Raw genomic sequence first — 24,090 nt, forward strand, 5'->3', positions numbered from 1 at the left:
ACCCACAGGGCGAGGGAGGAGGTCCCTGCGCATCCAGGCTCCTGCTGCAGGTCAGCGCGCCCAGCTGCGGGCAGGCTGCGGCTGAACCCCCTGAACTTCGCCCCTGGGGATGGGGAGGCTGCTGGGCCGTTCGCCCTGCGGTGGGCTCTCGCCAAAGCTGGGGCGGTAGGCCCGGGGCTGTGGGTGGTGATTCACTGTCACTGCACGTGCTAACTCGGACGCCACGATCATGACTTGGCAAAATACCAAAGAACATAAAGAGGCTTCAGAAGGGCAGGGCCAAGTGAATGCGGCCACGTCAGAGGAAGGAGGTTTGGGGTGCGTTTTCAGCATCTGTCCATCATCACCTTCTCAGGAACATCCCTAGAACACCCCCACCCCTGCAGTGGCCTCTGCATCCGTCCTCCAGCTCCGCCCCCGGGCTCAGTGCTGGCACGGGGGAGGGACGGGAACACGGCCCCCACCGGGGCACTGCAGCGTCACAGTGCAGCCCAAACAGGGGGCTGGCCCACTCGGAGCCCGAACCGGGAAGGCGGGAGGCCTGCAGCCTGAGCCCCACAACCACCACGCCCACGCGGCCCAGCTTCCTGGCAGCAGGTCCACTCCGCTGCTGACTGCCCCCAGGAAGGGGACCAGCACGATCTTTCCAAAAGCCTGGATTGTTCCAGACAGAGGCGTCCCTGGACCCTGAGGCCATGGGTCAGAGGTCGAATGGGGACAGCAAGGCGACCCCTCACCGAGACCCCAGTCTGCGCTGCCCGGGCGCCAGCCCGAGCCGGCATCTGTGATGGGCACCCGGCGCACCCGCAGAGAGCGCGGCTAAGTGTGGCCGTGCGAAGCCCAGCGGCCCAGGACACCGTCTCCGTGGGAGAAAAAGGCAGTGCCACAGAGATCCAAAAACAATGATCAAGAAGAGTGGAGGGATTGTTCTAGATGAAATCCGCCATGACAAACAGGCAGCTCGCGCTCCTGACTGGATCCTGGATCCAACGAAGCGGTCAGCCCCATTGGGAGGCGCGGCCCGCGTCAGAGCGCGTGGCTAATGGCATCCAAGCCGGGTGTCAGTGTGACACGGGCTGTGGATTTGTGGGCAGGTGAGCGGCACCCGGGTGCTGAGGACATGGGCTGGGGACACCGCCTCGGCTACAGGGACAGACAGTCGAGCTGCTAACACCTGGCAGTCAACTTTCCCAAGTTTCTCAAAATAAAAAGTTGGTGGGGAAATGGAAACCGAGTCGCTGGCAGAGAGGAGCAAGTTCTGAGGTGGGGGAGAGAGGAGGGTGGGGAGCCACGGGAGGATGGCGATGTCCCGCACAGGCGCCTGGGGGGCAGGGCGGCAGGAGGCGTCCAGAAGCAGTGGGTGTGGGGGCTGCTCTGTTGGTGGGACAGGCCCGGGCGGGAGGGCCTCCTCACACCAGGCACCAACAGGGCCTCGGAGATATGAGGTAACCAGGACAGACCGCGGGCAGGGCGCCCTCGCACAGCATGACCCTCCCTGCCAACAAATCCCACTGTATTCAGCCCCAGGAACAGACTGAAATCCATCCACAGCGGCAAGGCTTTCCCAGATGCCCCTCGACAGGCATCCCGTTCTAACCTGAGAGACCAATGTCACTTACTGGTAAACAGTTTCCCTCATGGATTAAAACATGGACACTTATCTAACCCTTGCTTCCTGCCTTAAAATGTGGTTGTGATGCCTGAGCTATGGCAGCCTTTTTGTAGCCATGAGGCAATGGGCCTGTGGGCAAATCAACACGGCCGAGGACAGTAGGAAAGAAAAACAGGAAAACACCACCGTCCTGCCAACACTGCTAAAGCCACCAGGGCCCTCGGCTGGCCACCCCTCAGTTCCCACCCTGGGAGCGATGAAAAGTTTGCATTGCTTGGCCACACTCGGTTCACAGCGAATTTTCCCAGCTCACATGCTCCCAAGCAAGAGCCAGAAAAGCAGGGAACCTGGGTAAGAGTGGACACCAGAGGGGACAGGTCCTCCCCACAGCAACCAGCCTGAGATGGCAGGAGTCTCAGGGCAGTGTCCCATGCCCAGAGCTAAGCACCGCCAATGGCCCCAATGATGAATGGGGCAGAAGCCTATGGTATCCGCCACAGAGCCAAGACATGCCACAGGGACATCGCATCCCAACCGTGGTTGACGGCCTCCCAGAGCTCGTCCGGTCCCATGAAGCAATGGGAAAAGAAAGGCAAGGGGGCAGGGCCTCTGACAACCCTTGAGAGCTTCACAACACGGCGGGCATTTTAAAGGCTCTGATACCGCAACAGCAATGCCTGCCTGGCCCAGCACTCCCCAAGCCTGCCCAGGGACACTGCCTTTGCACAGCCAACCTCTAAACATGTGTATGAGATGCCGATGCAGGGAAGAGAAGCCTGGGCCATGCCACCAACCACTGCCCCACAGTGTGAGCTACCACCCTCCCCTCATGCTGAGCCTCCCCATCTGTAAAAGCGGAATCCAAAATCTCCCATGGTGGTTCTGAAGATCCAACAAGCTCACGGGTGGTCTAGGAGTCTTGAAAAAGTCCTCCATGCCCCCCGCCCTACCTGCAGCCAGCTGAGGGGCCATGCCCACATCTCCCTGTGGAGGAGACCCCCAGCCAAGGCAGCCTACATAAACCATCGGGACTCAGGGGCACCAAGCCTCGCCTGGCGCACCCCTCTACCTCACTGGCTCCTCTGCCCACGTGTCTGGGCAGGGCTCATACCATGGCATCTTTATTTCTGGGGCCACCTGAACCCTCTGGGAAATACGCCCAGCTCAGGGGGAGGCAGGCGTGAAAGGACCACCAGTCTGGACCTCCGGCACCAACACCCCTGGGACAGACCCTCAGGAGCCCGTAATCCAGAGCTGCCACTCTGCAGCCGGCAACACTCAGTCCAGACCCAGCTTCTCCCCACACTGCCAGCATGGCTGAGAACTTTCTAGAACAGCAAACACAAAGGCGAACGTGAACCCTGAACCATAGCCTCCCCTTGAAAACTAACAGCATTAAAAGACTCTTTAGAAACAAGACCATTTTAAAACCTGGTGCGCTGGGTACATGGACGATAACTGACGTGCCCACATGGAGTGCGTTATTACCTGGAGCCTAGAGTCTGCATCAGGCTTCACTCCGGGGCTGGAAGTTCTGCGGTTTGAACACATGTTTGAGGATACTCGTTACAGCCTCACTCAGAGTCGTTTCACTGCCTAAAATTGCTCTGAGCCCCCCATTTATCCCGCCTGCCCACGCACACGCAGCAACCACTGATCTCTTTCCTGGCTCCACAGCCGCGTCTTTCCAGAACTCCTATAGCTGGACTCAGGACATAGCCTTCTCCAGCTGGCTTATTTTGCTTACTAATGTGCATTTAGGGTTCATTTCTGTCTTTCATGACTTAGTAGCGCATTTTCTTTTTAGTGCTGAGTAATAGTTCCTCATCTGGACGGACCACAGTTCCTTTGTCCATCACCCACTGAAGGCGTCTCGGATGCTTCCAAGTTTCGGCAGCTATGAGTAAAGCTGCTGTAGAGCGTCATGTGCAGGATTTTGTGTGAAGTTAAGTTTTTAGCTCATCTGGGTCAACAGCTAGGGTTTGCTTGGTGGATCCAATGGTAAGAGTGTGTGTTTTTTTTTTAAGATTCTATTTATTTATTTGAGAGTGTGAGAAAGAGAGCATGAGCAGGGGAGGGGCAGAGGGAGAAGTAGACTCCCGCTGAGCAGGGAGCCTGACATGGGGCTCGATCCCAGGACCCGAGATTATCACCTGAGCCGAGGCAGGCGGCTTCCACTGATGGAGCCCCCAGGCGTCCCCAAGTCTGCCTGGTTCTAAGAAGCTGCCAAGCTGTCTTCTGAAGCAGGCGGTGTGGGTCTGCGTTCCCTGCAGCCATGACTGGGTTCCTGCCGCTCCTCTTCCTGGCCAGCGTTGGTCTTGTCAGCGCCCGTTTTTGGCCGTTCTAGCAGGTGTGCATTTCCCTGATGACGTGACATTCCAGAGCGCCTTCTCACGTGCTTATCTGCCGTCTGTCTGTCTTCTCTGGCAAAGGTATCTATTAAGTAAGGTCTTTGGCCCATTTTTTTAAATCAGGTCGTTTGTTCTCTTATTGTTGAGTTTTAGGAATTCCTTGCATAGTAAACTTTTTTTTTAATAGACTGTGCCCTTGGTTTGTACCTAAAATGTCATTGCCAAAGTATCACCCTGACACCAAAACCAGACAAAGACCCCACAATAAAAGAGAACTACACGCCAATATCTCTGATGAACATAGAGGCAAAAATCCTCCAAAAATACCAGCAAACTGAATCCAACAGCACATTTAAAAAATCATTCACCACAATCAAGTGGGATTTATTCTTGGGATACAAGCGGGGTTCAATGTTCACACATCAATCAACATGATACATCGCATCAATAAGAGGAAGAACGAGAACAATATGATCATTCAACAGATGCAAAAAGGGCATCTGAGAAGTACAACATCCATTCGTAATAAAGCTCTCAACAAAGTAGGTCTAGAGGGAACATACCTTGGCTCTACACACATGCGTGTATATAAACCCACAGCTAACACATTCAATGGGAAAAACTGAGGCCCGTCCCCTAAGGTCAGGAGCAAGACAAGGATGTCCCCTCTCATCAGCACTGTTATTCAGCACAGCACTGGAAGTCCTAGCCACAGCAATCAGACAAGAAAAAGAAATAAAAGGCATCCAAACTGGTAAAGAAGAAATAAAAATCTCACCATTTGTAAATGACATGATAGTCTACATAGAATCCCTAAAGACTCCACCAAAAAACTACTAGAGCTGGTAAATGAAATCAGTAAAGTCAGAGGATACAAAATTAGCATACAGAAATCTGTTGCATTTCTACACACCAATAATGAAGCAGCGAAAAGAGAAATCAAAGAGATCCATCCCATTTACAATTGCAACAAAAATAATGACACCTAGAAATAAACCTAACCAAGGAGGTAAAAGACCTGTACTCTGAAAATTATAAAACACTGACGAAGGAAATTGAAGAGGACACAAAGAAATGGAAAGACATTCCATGCTCATGGAATGGGAGAACAAATATTGTTAAAACGTCCATACTCCCCAAAGTAACCTACACATTTAATGCAATCCCTATCAAAACACCAAGAGTTGGGACGCCTGGGCAGCTAAGTTGGTTGAGCATCCGACTCGATCTCAGCTCAGGTCTTGATCTCAGGGTTGAGTTCAAGCCCCACACTGGGCTCCACTATGGGTGTGGAGCCTACTTTAAAAAAAAAAAAAAAGGTACCAACAGCATTTTCACAGAAATAGAACAAACAACCTAAAATTAGTATGGAACTACAAAAGACCCCAAATAGCCAAAGCAGTTTTGAAAAAGGAAAGCAAAGCTAGAAATATCACAATTCTACCCTTCAAGTTATATTACAAAACTGTAGTGATTGAAACAGTTTGGAGCTGGCACAGAAATAGACACAAAGATCAATAGAATGGAATAGAGAACACAAAAATGAACCCACAATTATATGGTCAATTAATCTACTACACAGGAGGCAGAAGTATGCAAGGGAAAAAACAGTCTCTTCAACAAATGGCACTGGGAGAACTGGACAACATGCAAAAGAATATAACTGGACCACTTTTCTTACATCATACACAAAAATAATTCAAAATGGATGAAAAACCTAAATGTGAGACCTGAAGCCATAAAAATCCTAGAAGGAGCACAGGCAGTAATGTCTCTGACATTGGCCAGCAACATTTTTCTAGATATGTTTCATGAGGCAAGGGAAAACCAAAGAAAAATGAACTATTGGGACTTTATCAAGATAAAAGCTTCTACACAGTTAGAAACAATCAAGCAAAACTAAAAGGCAACCCATGAAAATGGGAGAAGATATTTGCCAATGACATATCCGATAAGGGTAGTATCCAAAACATATAAAATATTTATCAAACTCAACACCCAAGAATAATCCAGTCAAGAAATGGGCAGAAGACATGAACAGACATTTTTCCAAAGAAGACATAGAAATGGCCAATAGATACATTAAAATACACTCAACATCACTCATCATCAGGAAATGCAAATCAAAACTACAATGAGATATCACGTCACACCTGAAATCAACAACACTGGGAAATCAGGTGTACGTAAGGATTAGAGAAAGGGAACCCTCTCGCACTGTTGGTGGGAGACGCAAACTGGTGTAGCCACTGTGGAAAACTACATGAAGGTTCCTCAAAAGTTAAAAATAGAGCTACCCTACAATCTGGCAATTGCACTACTGGGTATTTACCCAGAATATAAAAATACTAATTCAAAGGGACACATGCACCCCAATGTTTATGGCAGAACTATCTACAATAGCCAAATTATGGAAAAAGCCCAAGTGTCCATCAACTGACGACGGATAAAGAAGATGTGGCATGTATATACAATGGAATATTACTGAGCCATCAGAAAGGGTGACGTCTTGCTACTTGCAGTGGCGTGGATGGAGCTAGAGAGTATTATGTTAAGCGAAATACCATATGATTTCACTTATATGTGGAATTTAAGAAACAAAACAAGTGAGCAAGGGGGAAAAAGACAAACAAGAAGCGGACTCTTAACTACAGAGAACACTGATGGTACCAGAGGGGAGGTGGGGAGGGTGGGGAAACAGGTGATGGGGATGCGAGTGCACCTGTCGTGATGAGCACTGGGTGAGCGATACCGGCAGAGCTGAATCTCTATATCGCACACCTGATTTACTAATATAACACTGTGTGTTAACTACTGGAACTTAGATAAAATAAAACAAAATAGAGTAAAAGAACATAAGCCATTGCCAAGCCCGTGGTCACCTAGATTCTCTGTTATCTCCTAGGAGTTTTAAAGTCTTGCACTTTGCATTTAGGTCTATGGTCCATTTTGAGTTGATTTTTGTGAAGAGTAAGGTCTATGTGTGGATTCATTTTTCTGTGTGTGACGTCCAGTGATTCCAACACCGTTTATTGGAGAGACTGTCCCTGCCCCTCTGAGTGGCCTCTGCTCCTTCGTCAAAGGCCGGGTAACTCCATGATGTGGGTCTGTTTCCAGGCTCTCTGCTCTGTCGCACTCAACTATTTGTCTATTCTCTCGCCAGTACTGCACTGTCTTCATTTCCTTTCTTTTATTCTTTTCCAAAAACTCAACATGTATTTAAAGAAAGCTGACATAAATTAGAGGCAGTGATCAAGTAGTCGAGGAAAATCTTAAAATGCAACTCTCTGGGGAACAGAACCGGCTCTGAAAACTATTTGAAGTGAGAAAACCTGCGGCCAGCCCTCTGGTTCCCAGCTCCAATGGGCTGTACCTCTCCTCCTGGACCCTCCTCCCGGAGCCTCTCTGCCCAGACACAGCCCTCACCAGTCTGCGGCCAGAGGCAGATCCTAACCTGCTTCTTGGAGACTCCGGCTATGCTCACACTTCTCTTATCAGCCACTCAGATGATTAGGCAGCAGCAGCCAGGTGCTGGGGCGGAGCACAGGCCGCCCGCCTGCCGGGGACCAGCTCCCACCTGCAGGCAGACCTCCACGCTCCTGGAGGGCCAACCTCTGCTTTTGCGCTTGGGGGGCTTCACTCTGCTCTCTGCAAACACTTGTCGACAGTCCTCACGACCCCATGGCGGTCGGCCAGCACTAGGCCCACTGCACAAACAGGTAAACCAAGGCTCACGGCAGGTGTCTTCCCAAGGCCTCCCCACTGGGAAGCTGTGGGCCTGGGGCCCAAATAGATGGGGGCCCTGCTCTCTGGGGGTTCATGCGCACTGGGCAGGGTGCCCCATCTGGCCGCAAGGCTCCTGAATGCCCCTTCCCAGCACCTGAGGCAGGCGCCAGTTTCCACCTCCCCACTCAGCCAGCGGATGGCAAAGGAGACCCAGGCGCGGCCCAAACCTCTGCAGACCGGGTCAAGTTCTGTCCCCTAGAAGAGGTGACTTGAAGCTCCAGGTCGTCACCCTGGGCATCACCCAGCTTCAGCCTATAGCCGGCCCAAGCCACAGTCCCCAGGAGGCCTATGGCCACGCACAAGCGCAAAGTCCGAGCACCATTCTGGAAGGTGAGTGGCAGGCGCAGGGCCAGCCCCTCAGGCCAGAACGGCAGGATGGCCTCTCCCCACTTCGCTTCCTCGTCTCCTGCAAGCTTCTAGAAAACACCCTCCTCCGTGAAGACCTGGCTCTCCCACCATGATATGGTCTGCCCTGCTCACTGCGGTATCCCAGGCTGGAACCAGGGCACCCACAACAAATGCCACTGAGCCAAATACCGCTGCAGCGCTGACAGGGACCTGGCATCTGGCACCTTCTGGAACAGCTCCCCACCACTTAGCAACTTTTCTCCTCTCCACCATCATGTTCTGGCTAACAGCCCACCTGCAAAGCTCGTACACCTGAGTAAGCTAAAGCCACGACCTGGAAATGACATGGGGGAAGCCCGTCCAGCCCGCCACACTAGTAAGTCTGGGGTCCTCATTACTTGGTGGTCAGCCCGAGATCAGGCTGTCCACTGCCCCGGAGATGCCAGGGCCTCCGAGGATGCCCCAAAGGCACAGCAAAGCAGCAGAACACCTGCTTCCGACAGGAAACAAGCCACGGCGTCCAGGCGCCCACAGCGGTGACCCACAGCTTGGGTGCTCATCCATCCCTGACCACGCTGGCCTCGCCAGCACGGCACCGTTGCTGCAAAGGCAGGGAAGGGAGAAGCCTGTCTACACAGGTGTCTCAGGCAACCAAACCAGAACCGTGAGGGCCCGGCACGTCAAACATCGCTGGAGAAAGCAAGCTCTACGTTGTCATCCACGGACTTCAAATTTCAACATCCCCGACAAAATGAAGCAATAAAGACATCTGAAAACAAAGATAAAAAAGCAGGGTGACCACCAGCCAGAGTCCAGCTGGGCCGCAAACTGAGCTCTATGCATCCTACTCCAGCAAGCACAGTCCCCTCCACGTGTGGCCCCGCCCCCAGGTCACGCTGCTCGAGGCCACTCGGACAGCAGACGAGGCCCCTGAGGGGACCTCTGAACCCGGGTGTGAAGCCGCCCAGCACCACGTGATGTGTCCTGGCCCGTCTGTGAAGAGCGATGGTGCACCTGCATGGGTAGGTGCCGGCTCACGCCCGCCCAGGCAGGGACACCACGGCCACAGGAGACCCCACCAGGCTGCGGACGGAGGAGACTGGCTGGCCATGTACACCCACCTGCAACGAGCCTCCCAGGCCGCAGGCAGGCAGGCAAGTTGGGAACACAGCAACCCCTGATCACACAAAGGGAGGCCAGAGGTTTCACGGCCCCGTGTCCACAGTCCCTCCCGGCCTGGCCTGCCCCTCAGGAGCCCAATCACCTCCGGGCGACACAGAGCAGCATGAGCCCCTTTGTGGCGGCACCAGCAGGGTGCTGGGAACCTATCCCCAGCTGGCAGGCTCAGCCCCGGAGTAACTCTTTAGGACTCAGCCCAGCCACGCAAGGCCCTGCAAGTGCTATGAACAGAGGGTCAAGGACCAACACTCCCATGAGGCAGAATGACGCCCACCCTGTGTGTGGGCCTGAACACCAGCACAGGAAACATGGTCCCAGCTGCCCCCTCCCCCAGAGGCAGTGCCCAGCCCTGCAACAGCGGCTCCCAAAGCCTTTGCAGGGAGGCCCGTCTTCCCTGAAGGCAGGGGACCGTAGACGGGTGGGGTGGCCTCCCAGGAAGGGGCTGAAAACCAAGGCTCTCTCAGGATCCTGAGGAAGACACAGAGAAGCAGGTGACCCAGGAAAGGCCAGCAGCCCGCCTCCGACACAGCTTCCAGATGCCAGCCAGGTCTGCTCAGGGACCCACAGTGGCTCAGAGGGGGCAGCAGGTGAGAAGGTGCCCTCAGACACCCAGGACAGTGTCAGTGGTCGAGATCTGCTCCCACACCCGGTCAGGGTCTACACAGGAGCGGGAGCTACCAAGGACCCCAGGGATGAGGAAACATGAGCCTCTGCGATCCAGAGCGGGTTCTGAGGCCAAAACAAAAGTTCATTCAAAAAGAAGACAGGGAAGTGAGACTTTAAAATGGCTTCTCCGGAAAATCAGTGTGCACTCTGGCCGTCTAGAGAATTCGGAAGGCGTGTGTCTTGCTGCAAAAGCCCTCCCAACACTAATTTATGGGAGGAAATTGGATGTCATGGGAATCTTTGTCCTGTAAGCCAGATTGATTCGGTCTAGAGATGCAGCCTTTCCCCCTTGGGCAGGGCACCCTGGGAGAAGAGTGGGTGAGCCCTCCTCCGTTCCCGCAGAGGCCAGCAGGTACACATGTCCCCCAGCAACCCCAGGGCAGGAGAAGCAAACAGGCTTTGGAGAGCTGGTTTGGGGCGCTCAAAGCTGCCAGCCAAGGCATTCCTGGGGGCTGTGGAAGGGGTCAGAGGGCGGGGAGAAGAATCCTGCAAAGCTCCCCATGCTGAAGGCAATACTCCCAATGACCTGCCCTCCACTGGGATCCCTGACACCCAGCAATCCCGGAGGCCGACAGAGGATGGACATCTCCACACCGTGCAGGACGCAAACCCCTTCCCTGGGCACAGAGCCAACATGCCACCTGTTGCCCTCTCTCAGTGCACGGAGGTCCCAGAGGCCCAACCCTCACCTCCTCCACTAAGAGAATGGCCTCGCCAGGCTGGAGGCCTCCTCCGTGACGCTGCACTCCCCCTTGCCCCCTTACCCTCCCACCATCTGCATCCTCGATGGTGACCTTGGGAGGTCCTCAGCAATGAATGGGATAAATAACAGCCTCCTGGTTGGTCGGGAGGCAGCTGGACTACCAGCAGGAGGCTGCTGTCCTGCTGCTCAAACCCCCCACCCCAGAAAAGCCCAGCAGAGGCAGCCCCAGGTGCTGCCCATGGAACTGGAGAAGCGTTAGTTGCCCAGTCGCTGGGAGAGGTACAGGAGCGGTTTCCTGCCAGCAGGGGCTCCCAGTACCTCCTGTGAGAGCGGCGACCAGACGGATGGGAAGCCTTCTCCAGCCTTCCCACTACCACCCAGAGTCCAGGCATAAAAGACCGGTGGCGGCAGCCAGGCTCCAGGCTGTGTTCTGCTCAGGGAGGCGAGGCAGAGCCGCCTGCCTTGCCTCACAGGGAATGGGAACTAAACACCTTCCTGAGGGTCACGTGCGCCTGCACGCCTCATCGCTGCTGAGGCCTACCTCGGACCCCGCCTGCTGCCGCTCCGTTCCTGCCCACCACCCTGCACCAGCGGGTGCCCACAGCGCCACACAGGGTCACTTGGCGAGAGGGGAAGGTGGGAAGGGAAGGAAGGCGCAGGAGCCATCTAAAACCTGGGGTCCTCTGCTCCTCTCCGGTCCTCCCTTTCCCACGCAGCAGCGTGCCCAGCTCACTCCCTCACTCACACAGCAGCGATGCCATTCGTGGCACACCACGGCCCCAAGACCAAAAACCACCAAAGCCAGCCCTCCACAGGGCCCGAATCGACAGCCATGAGGAAGAAGAGCTCAGTCCTCCTGAAGGACTCCACAGGACGCCACCAGCCCTCCAACAAAACTCCACGTTGCCACTGCAGAAACCAAGGGACTGCAGGAAGGGGTGGCCTCTGGAGCTCTTTGTGTCTGGAGAAAGACCAAGGACAGGTCGACACCCACCAAATCAGTGGGGCTCCCACATTGCAGGTCACACTGCAGCGGCCCAAAGGACAGAGCAACCAAATCCAGTTTCGGAGCCAAAAGGCAGGCGGCCTGCAGTGTGGCGGGCAGCCGTGCATCAGGCCTGGAAGGCCCTGCTAACTTACAGGGTGCGGGGGTAGGCTTACACCCACGCAGCCAGCCCTCGCCCAGGACAGACCCATGCCTGACAGCTGAGCCCCCAGAGGGAGGGCCCGTAAACCGCGAGCTGACAGGCACTGTCCTGCTTCAAAGCTGGCCCAGGCAGCTCAGGTTACCGTTTATATAATCTTCTAGGGCTGGGGCTGACACAGCTAACGTGAGGCAAGGTTATGAAAAATGCATGTCCGGGGCCTCTGCATCAAAAAAAAAAAAAAAAAAAAAAAAAAATTCCTACCCACATTTTTGTATGACTTGGTTTAAGACCTCTCACACATCCGCTTTGTGAAGCAACGGGCCCTGGAGGAATCAAGAGGCCCCCGAGGCGTCCGAGCCTGGGGCAGCCCACCTGGCACCGACCACGGGTCAGAAGCAGCCCCTCAAGCATCCCCAGCTGGGCGCCTACACCATTAAAGACTTCAGAGCACCTGGAACACGGGGCGTCCACACTGCTGCTGCAAAGGCCACGGTACACACCACCTGGGTGGTTACAGACCACCTGGGTGGTCACAGCCAGACGGGACACGCCCTCCGCGCCCACTCTTCAGCGTGGACCCACCTGTGTCACTTCACCGCCACACGCTGGGAGGTCCAACCTCGACCACACAGGCGGTGCGGCTGCCCCAAGGGCTGACGCCGCCCCGCGAGACAGCGCTCGCCCACCCCCACCTGCGGCCGGCGCCCTCACCTGCAGCTCGCACCAGGCCACCTCCACCCAGGTCTCGGTGTCCAGCCCCTTGTAGACCGTCTTGAAGGAGCCGCGGCCCAGTTCGATGTCGAACTTGAGGAAGCGGCCGTCAGGAGGTGGCCACGGCCTTGAGTCGTCCTCGTCGTCCTCCTCCTCCTCGGGCTCTTCCCGGCGTGTGCGCCCAGACTCCGGCCTCGCCTCGGGCGCCGCTCCTCCACCCGCGGCCGCCTCCCCGCCGCCTCCTCCTCGCGGGGGCCTCCGGGGGCGCGGGCGCGGAGTCAAGCCGGCTCCTGCGCGCCCGCGGGCTCGGGGCCGGGGTCGGCGGGGCGCCGGGCTGCGCGGCGGCCGCGGGAGCTGCAGGGGCGGCGGGCGGCCGCAGGCGCGCTCGGCGATGAGGCGGCGCGTCTTGCAGAGGAGCAGCACCCGGCGCTGCAGCGGCTGCGGGGGCTGCGCGCTCGGCGCCTCGGCCGCCTCCAGGCCCGGCGGCTCCTCCTGGTCCGACTCCACCACGCTGCGCCGCAGGAAGCGCTGGCGGGCCGCGCCGCCCGCGCCCGCGGCACCGCCGCCGGCTCCGCCATGCCCGCGGGCCCCGCGCCGCGCCCGGCCTCGGTTAGCGCGCGGGGGCCGTCCCGGCGGCCGCCATCGCCGTCCATCTCTGCGGGCAAGGACACCCGGCCCGCGTGAGAGCCGGCCCGCCGCACCTGCCCGGCCGCGGATGAGACAGCGCCGCCCGGGCCCGCGCCCCGCCCGCCCCCCGCCGCTAAGGGGCCTGCGGGGGACTGCCCCGGGGGAGGGGTCTGCAAACTGGACCTGGAGGCCCGGGCTGGGGTGGGGAGGGGAAGACGCCTGCTGGGCTGCCCCTGGGCGCCCTCCCGGGGGCGGGCTGCGGTGGAGGCCGGGGGAGGGGCACTCGCGCCCAGCCTAGCCCCGGGAAAGGGGGTTGCCGGTGTGTCCCTGGGGTCCCCGCGGCGGGCTCGCAGAGGGGACGGGGAGGTCGGAGAGAGGGAGGCACCGGCCAGGCGGCTGCTCCACAAAGGACGCGGCCCGGGGCGCAGGAGGGGCGCGCGGGGAGGGGGCTGCGGCGGCGCGGCGCGCACACAAAGGCGGCGGGCGGGGGGCTCGGCACTCACAGGGCGAGCGGGCGCCGTCCATGCCCGCGGCCCGGCGGCCGGGGCGGGAGAGGCGGGCGAGGCCGCGCTCCGGTGGCCGGGATCCGCGGTCGGGGGCCGAGTCGCTCTCGGGGCCGGGGTCCTCGCTCTGGGCTGGGTCGCCGCGCTGCTCCCTCGGCCGGCCCGCTGCGGGGCCGCGCTCCCGCGTGCTGCTCCGGCTCCGCGCGGCTGCGCTCGGGCACCGGCTCCGACCCGGCGCGCTGGGAGGGCGGGGCCTCGGCTGCCCGCCCCCAGCTGGCGCGGCGGGGCGGGGCCTGGCACGCCCACCTGGCCGTGGGCGCGCGCGGCCACCTGCGGGCGGGCTCGCAGCTCCGGGTCCCCGCCCCGGCCCCGCGAAGGCGGCGCTCCTGGGCCCCTGGCTCAGGAATGACCCGCAGGCGGCCGGCCGGGGACAGTCCCGCGTGTGCCCAAGAAAAAGCACAGACTCATCTCCTCACCTGTCCCAGCAGGCGCGCCAGCACTCGCCGCCCTGTGCCAGGGCAGAAGAGGCGAGCTAGAAGGCGAGGGCCCAGGGCCGGTGGTCCTCCCAACCCTCAGGAAGCAGCCCGAGACCCCAGCCCCGGGGCCAACCCTGGGAGGGGGTTGGAGTGTCCTTTCTCCCTGTCATTTCAAGAGGATCCATTGGGACCTCGCCGCCAGGAGGGGGAGTACTGTGATCCTCATGGTCACTCTGCAGTTGAGCAAACGGAGGCCCTGAGATAGAAGTTATCTGCCCTAAATCCCAAAGCTTCTAACTGCCCTGGGATGCCAGTGGACAGGGACCTGCAGAGGCTTCCAGGAGTCCCTGTGCCCACAGTGTTCTTTGTCCCCCACCTGTCAAATGCCACCCCCCCTCATCTCTCTCTCCCTCCTTCTCCTCTGGACGCCCACAGACAACACCCATCTTGGGCATCCTGAACCTTCTTGCCGGGACATGGCATATGGCAAAGACTTCACTGCTCATTACTGAGCCCTATGCCCCGCTAGGCCCTGAGCTCAGCTGTCCAGTCCCTGGTGACCCTGTGGCTGCAGTGAGCTGACAGAACAAAGGCACAGGGAGGCAGCTGTTCCAGGGGAGATGCCCAGCGGCTCCCACCTGGGCGCTGCCCCTAGGTCTGGCATGCCATCCGACACACGGGGTGCCCATGGGCTCCAAGCCCTTGGCACAAACTAACTCACGGGACTTCAAACCATCGCAGTTATACAGGAGGTGTGCCGAGCCACAGTTACCCAGAGCAGCAGGACTTCCCAAGTCCTGGAGTCAGTCACGACTGATTCACCAGCGCCGACGTCCCTTCCCAACCCTGCTCAGTGACACCTGTGGTGCTGGGAGCAGCTGCACCGTGGAAACGGGCAGATGCCACACATCAGGGCTTCTCCCCTCAGAGAAGGTCCCACGGCGCGCTGGTGCTCGGCTGGGCAGTTGGTGCGTGCCTTCTGAATATACCCTCCAGTGGTCACATCACCTTGTGTCCAGCCCAGAGCCCAAAGAAGGGACAACATCTAACACCAGCTCCACTCGCCTGAGACTCTTTGAGGCAGGGATCTGAGCGCAACTTTCCAGGGTGGGGGCCGGCCAGGCTGAGGTGGGGCCGCTGAGGCTCTTTCTGTCTGGAGCCTAGAGACCCCTAACCTTGCTCCATCATGTGCATGACCTTGGCTTGCTGCAGCAAGCCTCAGTATCCCCCGCAGAACCAGCCTGGCCATCCTAGTTTGTCCACCTCTAAAGACTGCCAGTTCCTCCCACACTCCGTCAGTCCTGGAGGGTGCCCAGAGTCCCAAGCCTGTCCGTGCTGGGCACACCCAGGCCTGTCCAAGGGAAAACTGAGAAGAGGTAGAGCGAAGTGTGTTGTGGACAGACTCGAGGTGGTCTGGCCTCCTCCCTGCTTCCTGGACCACACTGGCAGCGAGCAAGCATCTTGCCCGTCTGGTGAGGGAGGACATGGCTGGACAGTCACAGCACCCTCTGCAGACTCTGTCCACCACAGCTGGCAGATCTGCATAGCATGGGAGCAGGACCCCCACAGCACGGGGCAGCCCAGGCCATGGGGGAGTGGGGAGAATCTGTCCCTGACTGAGTGGTACCTGCTCTCGGAGCCCTTAGGGGTGGTTTCGGGCATCTGTGCTTACATGCCTCCAGTGACAGAGAGCTCACTCCCTCTGTTGACTCATGACCATTGGAGTCCATGGCTAAGCAGCTAGTAAACAGCAGCTCCTTTGCAAGGACCCTCAGGCTGGACTCAAGAGCAGGTCCTAGGATCCAGGAAAGGCGAGACTGGGGGATCCCTGGACAGACCTTGGGACCAGGGCTTTGCCAGGATCATGGTCGTCCTTAGATCACTTGGCACCTCTGAGCTTCCATGCCCCGGCTGTGATGGGGGCTGCTCTGCTGGGTGTCCTGAGGCTCCCACAAGCCAGGGCTGCGGGACACTGTGCAAACTGCCTGAACCCAGCTGGTGCTGGCGGTGTCTCTCTGCTGCCTGGAGCCGCGGCCTCCACGGCTGGCAGGCCAAGGGGCGTGACCACCTCCATGTCACCGAGGAGTGTGCTGAGGCCCAGCACAGAGACTTTTCGGCCCCGGTAGTTTGCTCAGGTGGGTGCTGTGGTGTTGTGGGGGGGTTGGTTGGAAGGGTTTCAGCGGCATCCACTGGACAGGGTGACTGCGGGCTCTCCCTCGGGCTTCTTTAGCCCCCAGAGCTGGTCACACCTCTCCTTCCCCTTCCAAGGAGCAGCCAGCACCCCCACTGCGGGGGGCCACACACACCTGCGGGGCCGCCCCTCCAAGCGCCACAGCCTCCTCCACCCCCATCCCGGGGGTGCTGCCCAGGTCCCTGTGGGTCCCCCATGGGGCTCTGGGCACCCAAACCTGGCATCAAGTCCCCTCTGTTAGAAGCACCTTCCTTTCGGACAAGGCATGCAGATGAAGTGACCAGCTGTGGTGTTCAGAGCTGGTCACTGACGGATGGCTTGTAAAGGGCGTGGTGAATGCTGCAAACGTGCTGCAGCTGCGAAGGGGCAGGTAGACTATATTCACATGATCAAATAGGACAAAGCCACTTAGAAGCTCTTCCTAGAGTGCTATGACCCAGGAAGTGATTGGAGGTCATGCCCAGGGACGCAGCAGAGGGAGGCCTGGAGGGAGCGGTGGGTGCCTCTGCTTTAGTGCATTTTCCTGCACGTGGGACGGGAGTGCCTCCCCTTCACGTCTGCCGAGACTTTGGGAAAGGTGCCCGGCCCCCTTCAGGGCTCCCTGGAGGGCAGAGTCTGGAGGCGCCTTCAAATCCTGGTACCGCCCCCTGGCTGTGACCTTCAGCCCATCATGGGTTGATTGCTCTGAGTGGCGGCTTCTGTGTTAGTTGTCCTGGGGCTGGGGTGGGGGGTGCTGAAGGAATCAGCCCAAGGACTGAAGCGCACTGGCTCTCCTCTACTCTGGCGGGCTCCGGCCCGCGGGGTCTGCCCGAGGAGAGGGGAATAGCCCCTGACTCAGGAGGGCTGCCCGCTCCCCATTTCCACAGGGCGACGCAGAGGCTCAGGGGTCTGTGCTCAGGGCCACAGGGCTGGTGGGAGGGGGCATGTGGAGGAGGGTGGGGAGCCAGGCAGACACATGTCTAGCCACCTGCCCGACAGGCTGGGGGGTGGGGTCCTCAGGGCAGAGCCCACGCCACCATCCAGGCTGAGCTCTGACCAGTGACCAAGACACATTGTCCTGCCAACTGGGGCCGCAGGGCTCGCAGGGCTCTCTTCTGCCCAGAGTCGCCCTTTGGCCCTCAGAGGAGCCCATGCAGCCCGTGCAAGCCCAGGGGACCTCACACTCTCCGCATGACACACAGGGGGCTTTTTCCACCAGCCACGGACTCGGGCTGCCTACCGTGGGGTTTTCCAGCACCCTCAGCGCTCACGGGGGCGCCTGCCCCTGGGAGGGCCTGTCCGTTCAGACTGAAGAGGCACCGGTGACCTGAGGCGGCATCAACACCTGCCAGGGCTGCCGGGCCCGGCGCACCCCCTGGAAAACGGCCACGTCGCGAGGGAGGCAGAGACGAAGGAGGAAGACGGAGAGGTGTCTTCCTCTACAGGATCGCCACGCGGGGAGGCACACGGCACGGGAGCTCGGTCTAGGGGACACGGTGATGCAATATTCACAGCGCGTGTGCTCCACGACGTCACTGCCAGCCCTGCGTTGGTGAACATCGAGCTCGGCCCCCGGGGACACACGGTCAGGGGTCTGTGAGCCGCTGGCCACAACACTCTCGTCGACTGGCTGACGCACAGTCTTGCACGTGTGTTCCTGTCCGAGGGCGCGTTACGGAACGTGTATTGAGGGTCACTAACATCGAGCTCGGCCAACAGCGCCACGTCTGGAGCCGGAGGAAAGCTCGTCCTCCGCACGCGTCCCCTTGCGCGTAGGAACGCTACCCGGCTTGTCCGTGCAACACGCTGGGCCATTTTAATCAGCAAAATCACCAACAAAAGGCACAAAAATACAAAACAAAACAAAATGGATGCAAAAGAAATTGGGACCAGGACACCAGCTCGCAGCAGAGCTGGACCAGGGGGCAGAGCACCTGTCACACGCCGCCGGGGTCGCACGCGTCAGCTGCTTGCGGCGTTCACGGGTCTGTGCGTCCACAAGTGACCTGGGAGGTGAGGAGACTGTCGATTATGGGTAAGAAATAAACTTTAGTGAGTAGGTAAATTCACACACACGGAATCCACGAATGCTGAGCATGGGCTGCATTTAGGGGGAAACGGGTGAATTTAGCCACACGAGCCTCTGCCTGGCAAAAATCTCGTAAAGGAGAAAGACAAGGACACATTCCCTTAGTGCCTGAACAGCTCCCACCAACAGGAAGACCCACGACCCAGCAGGAAAACGGACGAGGAGGTAAGCAGAGAATTAACAGAGAAACACAAAAGCCTCATAAGGTATGAAAAACGTGCCACTTCGCTCACAATAAGAAGAGAATTGGCGATTACAGCTATAACCAGACCCTCGCGACGCCGTGTTCCAGCAGACAGGCCGGCCGCTGAGGAAGTCCGGGGGTGACACGGGGCCGGGGGGACACCAGGCTGCCCTGGACGCGAGGACCTCGTCCCGGGAGTTTGCTCTGGAATATGCACCGAGCTTTCGCACATCCGTGCTCAAGGACAGACGGGTCATCATAAATGGCTTTTCTTTGTCTTCCTCACTGCAGTGGGGCTGCCCTCCCTTCTCACTTCCTCTGATGCCTGAGGCGTGAGGCCCGTGGGTCTCGGCCTCTGAGACATCCAGAATTGGGGGAGTCGATCCTTGTGCTCAGACGCTCCCCCCACCGTGGGGACCCCGAAGGGCTCCGAGGGGAGACGTCCGCCAGGCCCCACAGCTCATTCCTGCCCAAGCCCAGGTGGGGTGCGCCCTGTGCCCCTCACCGTGCAGAGGGTGAAGGTCTCACTACCTCCTGCCCAGGGCCGTGGGTGAAGGACAGCCTGGCACGCAGGAGGCGCTCGCTAAGCGCTCCCTGCCCTCCCGGCCCAGCCCTCTGCACACACCTGTGAAGGGAGCCGGTCACGGCTTCAGCGGCCTGTTGGGCTGGCGGCACGTCTCTCTCCGCTAGGTTTTATGTGACCGGCTCATCCAGGAACAAAGTCACCGATCAATAAACCACAGCACTGACCCGTTGATGAAACAATGCTTGGTGGTCTTAGAGATAGAATTGCCGTTTTGCAAGAGAACTGTGCACCGATGAGCAGACGCTTTCTCGGCTTTAGAGAGACCCAAGGTGCTGCTGGTGTCCCCAGGGCACCAGCGGGCACTCCCAGTCTCCTGGGGGATTTCTGCGGCAGCATCACAGGGACAGCCAGGTCAGGACAAGCTCAGGAGCCCACGGGGTAAGGACGTGGGGCGGTGTGTGTTGCATGCGACTGGCTGTGGCTCTGGTCTGTGTCTCTGTGGGGGTGCGTGGGGGGCTGGGGCCTGAAGCTGAGGGGCCTGGCCAGTGCAGACACCAGCGAGAGCAAAGCAGGCCTTTCGACTGAGGTCTGGGGAGGAAAAGGGAGGCACCGGGCACCCAGGGAGAGAGCCAGAGAACCAGGTTCAAAGGAGGCCCCTTCCCAGCCCAGAGGGAGCTCTCTGTGAACCGGCATCAGACCTGTGCCCGTGGTCCTCCAAACACAAGAGCAGCAGGGGGGCGGGGGAGCCGGGTTTTGAAAACAAACGTAAACTGACTGAAGTTTAAAATATTCAGGAACAGGCATTTACTTGAGGAAAAGCGTTCGCAGTAGACACGAAAGGTGAGGGGTGTTGTCATTCACCTACAAAGAGCCTGAGGGGCATCTGGGTGGTGCCCTTGGTTGAGAGTCCGACTCTTGGTTTTGGCTCAGGTTGTGATCTCGGGATCACGGGATCGAGTCCCGCATCAGGCTCCACGCTCAGTGCGGAGTCCGCTCGGGACTCTTTCCCTCTCCCTCCCTCTCCGCTGCCACTCGTGTGCACACATGCGTACGCCTTCTCTCTCTTTAAAATAAATAAATGAAATCTTTTAAGCATATATATATATAAATGCAAAGAGTTTACGTGAGTCAGTATGGGTGGAAAAGCCGAATTCCCCAAAGAAAGGAGAGCAGAGGACAAGCTCAGACAGAAGGTCACGGACACATAAAACCACAGAGTGGTCTCACCAGGAACTGTCTCAGGGCAGGCGAGACAAGTCCGCCACTTGGTGCAGGGGCTAGCGGTCCTCGTTCGAATAACTAGGCCCCGTGCTGGCGGTGGGACAGAGCTGCGGGCCAGTCCGCTGGACCAGCCTTTCAGGAAAGCAGTTTGGCAAAATCTCACTTACTCCTAGTCCTGGAATTTCCCTGAGGAAAGCAAAGCCTTGGGCCCATAGTTGTTTAGCTCAGAGTTACTGAAAATGCCGACAGAAAGACTGGAAACCACGGGGTTCCCGCAGGCGGGCCTGGGGAAGCTCCGTCACCTGAACCACGGGGTCTGAGATCACGACCACGGCAGACGCTGGCCCCTGCACTCGGCCCCGGCATCCTGGCACCCGAGAGCCGAGAGCAGCGCGGAAGCTCACGGAAGCTCACGGAAGGTTCATGCGAGCCACGGACGAAGGCATGATCTCGTGTAAGAAGATACACCCGCTACGCACCGTGGCTACGCACCGTGGCTATTTTTGCTTCGGCGAATTCCCTTTCCCTTCCTCTGTGTTTTTCCGATGGTGGCCACGGCTGGCCCACAGCTGTGCGTGCCCTGCGCCTGCTGGGTGGCCCGAGTCAGTGCTGGGTCAGAAGTCCGCATTGGTAGTTGTGGTAGATTTTGTCAGATCGCCCTCGGGAGAGGTGGTACCAATTTACACTCCCACCAGAGACACCGCCTCGCCCACCGAGCACGCTAATTGACTTTTGCATCAGGAGAGAACCGGTATCCCGGTGAGGCTTTAATTTCCGCGTCCCCAGTACGTGTGAGCTCAGCCTCTGCCCCAGGCCCTGGGCTGCTCCACCGAACACCTCTTTTCTGCATCCTGCCCACATGGGGCCTGGCGTCTCCCTGGACCCCCTTTCTGAACCCTGCCCTCTGCTTCCAGCACCTTCCTCCCCACAGAGGACTAAGCTGATGGGAGGCCACCTGTGCTGGGTGCATGAAACCACTTCGCTCTCCCCAGGTTCCACCAAGTGGGGTCTTGCCCCAAGATAGAGCCAGTGTGGTGGCCAGCAGGCCCCTGGGTCACCCCAGGCCACACCTTGTCTGTGGGCACTGCCCCTTAGCTCACCCCTCAGGCCTCAGTCGTACGTTGTGTCATGGGACCATCAACCCCGAGGTCACCATGAGGACAACAGAGGGGACATCTGCAGGGCTTGTAGGGGGCAGCCCAGACTGGAGCGAAGGAGGGTCAGTCCGTGAGGCTCTGGGCATCTACGACCCCATGCCCCCAGCCTCCCACAGGTCATGCCTCCCAGGACCCATGGTCAGCCTGTGCCACAGCCAGGGAGCAGCTGCTATAAGGACCGCTGAGTCCACGCCTGGTCCCTGCCGGTCAGACTCCAGCCGGCGCATCATCACCAGGCCGGGGTCAGCGGTCCGAACCACCTCCCCCAGCTCTCAGGCCTGCCTGTAGCCCACACCAGGCTCTGCTGGGGGAAGCTGGGGTCCTCCGTGCCCCCTGGACCAATGGCTGTGGATCTGGGTGTTCTCAGGGTGACGCATAGGGGCCTACCGTTCAGAAAGGCCTGCACTGGGGACTGTCATCCCCCCCACAGAGGAGGTGGCCACCCGAGGACAGCTGCATGGACACCCGTCAGCCCCTCCTTCCCACAGCCCCGACCAGTCGTTACTGTGAGCAGTGCACGCTGGCCCGACATCACTCATGGCAGCATTTGGACGCTACCTCTTCCGGCAGGAGGACAGCGGCCACCGGCCTGGCAGGTCTCTCCTACCCCTCCCTGCCCGTTTCCCTCCACGCCTCCACAGGTGATCCAGCCACTGTGTTTCTAGAGGCGTTTTCTGCACATGGACGTCTCCACCCCTTGGTCTGGCAAGTATGGTGGGCCAGGCACACGGCTGCCTCCTTTCCGGAAAACCAGGCATTTATTGGCTTGTCTGTTTATACTGTAAACCTCTCTACTGCAAAACACAACACATTCCCAGGAAGGGCATGAAACAGCTCAGCGAATCACCAGCATGCACACTCACTCGACACCCCAAGGTCTTGACACCCCAGAGATGCCCCTGTCCTGTCCTCACGGGAATCACAACCCGGATGTGGTTTCCTTGTCCCTGTCCTACGAGTGAGCCCTACCGCCGGCTTTGCCGGGAGGAGGGCAGGGCCGGGGAAGGCCCGCAGGCCCGAGCCTCGCTGCAGTCTGGACGCTGTGTGTGGGGTAGGCCCCACGCCCCAAGTCCTGCCTGTCTGCTGCCTCCGCTGAGAGCACCGGCGTGTCCGGCCCGTGGGAGGACCACGGCTGCATGCCCCCCACCCCCCGCAGGCAGTGTGGAGCGGGCAGAAGGCTGCTCAGAACACCACTGCCCAAGCGTCTACCCTTCCCTCGGGCAGGTGCCAGCGGCACCCCAGGGGCCGTCCCGGCTCTCTCAGCTGGCTCACACATGGCTGGGGGGCAAGGGGACCTCGCTGTATCCACATGGCCGCGTGGCAGTCGGTGTGCACACTGGGAAGCACGTGGCGTGCTCACTGCTGCGTTGGGTCCCACCAGGGGCTCTCGTGTGGCCTCACCCTGACCTCCCCATAGGCCTGCCTGCAGCGACACCCAGAGGCCAGAGGTAGTGAGGCCAGCTGGGCTTTTGGGGGCCTTCTCTCTCAGGGCCAATCGTAAAACAGAGTTTTGTTATATAATCTACTTGGAGATGCCATCTGTAACTCTGGGCTGTACCCACGACACGCGACCCAGAAAGTCAGCATCGTGGGGTCCAGCCCCAAGGACGCCCTCCCCGCAGCCCGAGGCGTGACTGCCAGCCCCGCGGAAATCCCTCCAGGTGCGAGGCCGCGGCCTCACAGATGCCCCTGTGTCTTCCTGGGACAGCCGAGCAGGGTCCAGGGACCGTGAACACCCCGCCCGGGCCAAACGGCCGCCCCCTAGCCGCGGCCGTGCACTCGATTCTGTCGCCCAGATTGCAATTTCTCACCACATCTCCCCGGAGAAGGAACCACAGAGTAAAATGAATGAGAACGTGACCTCGACAGACCTGAGATGTTCGGAAACGGCAGGAACGCTGAGCAGCGAGCGCACTGGGCGCGTCATGACCAATGCTGGCCACATCTTCACCCCGAGCGCGTCCTTTGTTTCAACTGAGACATAATTCACATGCGCTAAAGTTCCCTTGTAAGGTGTGCAACCCAGCGGTAGTCAGCCCGGCAGGGACCCGCACAGCCGCCACCACGGCCCAAGCCCAGGGCAGGCACGTGGCCACCAGGGGACCTGGCTCTGGGGGCAGCACGCGGCTCCCCTCACACACAGTATCGCGCCCTCAAGGCCCATCCGCTGTCCCGGAGTGGGTTCTGGCGACCCTGCTCCCTTCACGCCGCCCACAGACCGCGTTTTACTTACCCATCCCCTGATGGTGGTCGTTGGGGTTCTTGCCAGGGTTTGGCTGCCACGAACGTTCACATGCACATTCTCCTGTCTATCTACGTGGGGCTTCTGGGTCACGAGGCTGTCCTGTGCCAGCCCTCAGAGAAGCCCCCACACTGGCCGGCATTTCCCGTCCCCCCAGCCGTGCCCCAGGTTCCAATGTCTCCACAACCTCGCTGCTGGGATCGCCCCTTTTTCTGATTCGAACCACCCAGAGGGCGTCAAGCAGCATCTCGGGGTTTGGAGACGCTGTGTCACCCTCCGTTGACTGTGCCCAACAGAATGTTAGAGTAAATCCCCCACACCAGCCTGGCCAAGCCAGGCCTCTCCTGCTCAGTCCCCTGCTTCACCGCCCGCCCCCCCCCCCCCCCCCCCG

The 24,090-nt window shown here is 59.0% G+C and overlaps 1 protein-coding gene and 1 long non-coding RNA gene across 2 annotated transcripts in view; both read right to left on the minus strand.

Annotated features, from left to right (window-relative positions):
- WNK2 (WNK lysine deficient protein kinase 2) overlaps positions 1–13,157 on the minus strand; it is a 128,292-nt gene extending 115,135 nt beyond the window's left edge. The window contains 3 exon segments of the mRNA XM_040620395.1: positions 9,138–9,180; positions 12,872–13,037; positions 13,040–13,157. Coding sequence (XP_040476329.1) covers positions 9,138–9,180; positions 12,872–13,037; positions 13,040–13,157 — 327 coding nt within the window.
- Positions 13,158–18,131: 4,974 nt separating this feature from the next.
- LOC121100137 overlaps positions 18,132–24,090 on the minus strand; it is an 18,890-nt gene continuing 12,931 nt past the window's right edge. Inside the window, exon 3 of the long non-coding RNA XR_005831881.1 lies at positions 18,132–18,286. This is a non-coding gene — a long non-coding RNA (uncharacterized LOC121100137). The remainder of the gene's footprint in view (positions 18,287–24,090) is intronic.

This window comes from Ursus maritimus, unplaced genomic scaffold (genome assembly GCF_017311325.1).
Source record: "Ursus maritimus isolate PB19 unplaced genomic scaffold, ASM1731132v1 scaffold_34, whole genome shotgun sequence".
Taxonomy (NCBI): Eukaryota; Metazoa; Chordata; class Mammalia; order Carnivora; family Ursidae; genus Ursus; species Ursus maritimus.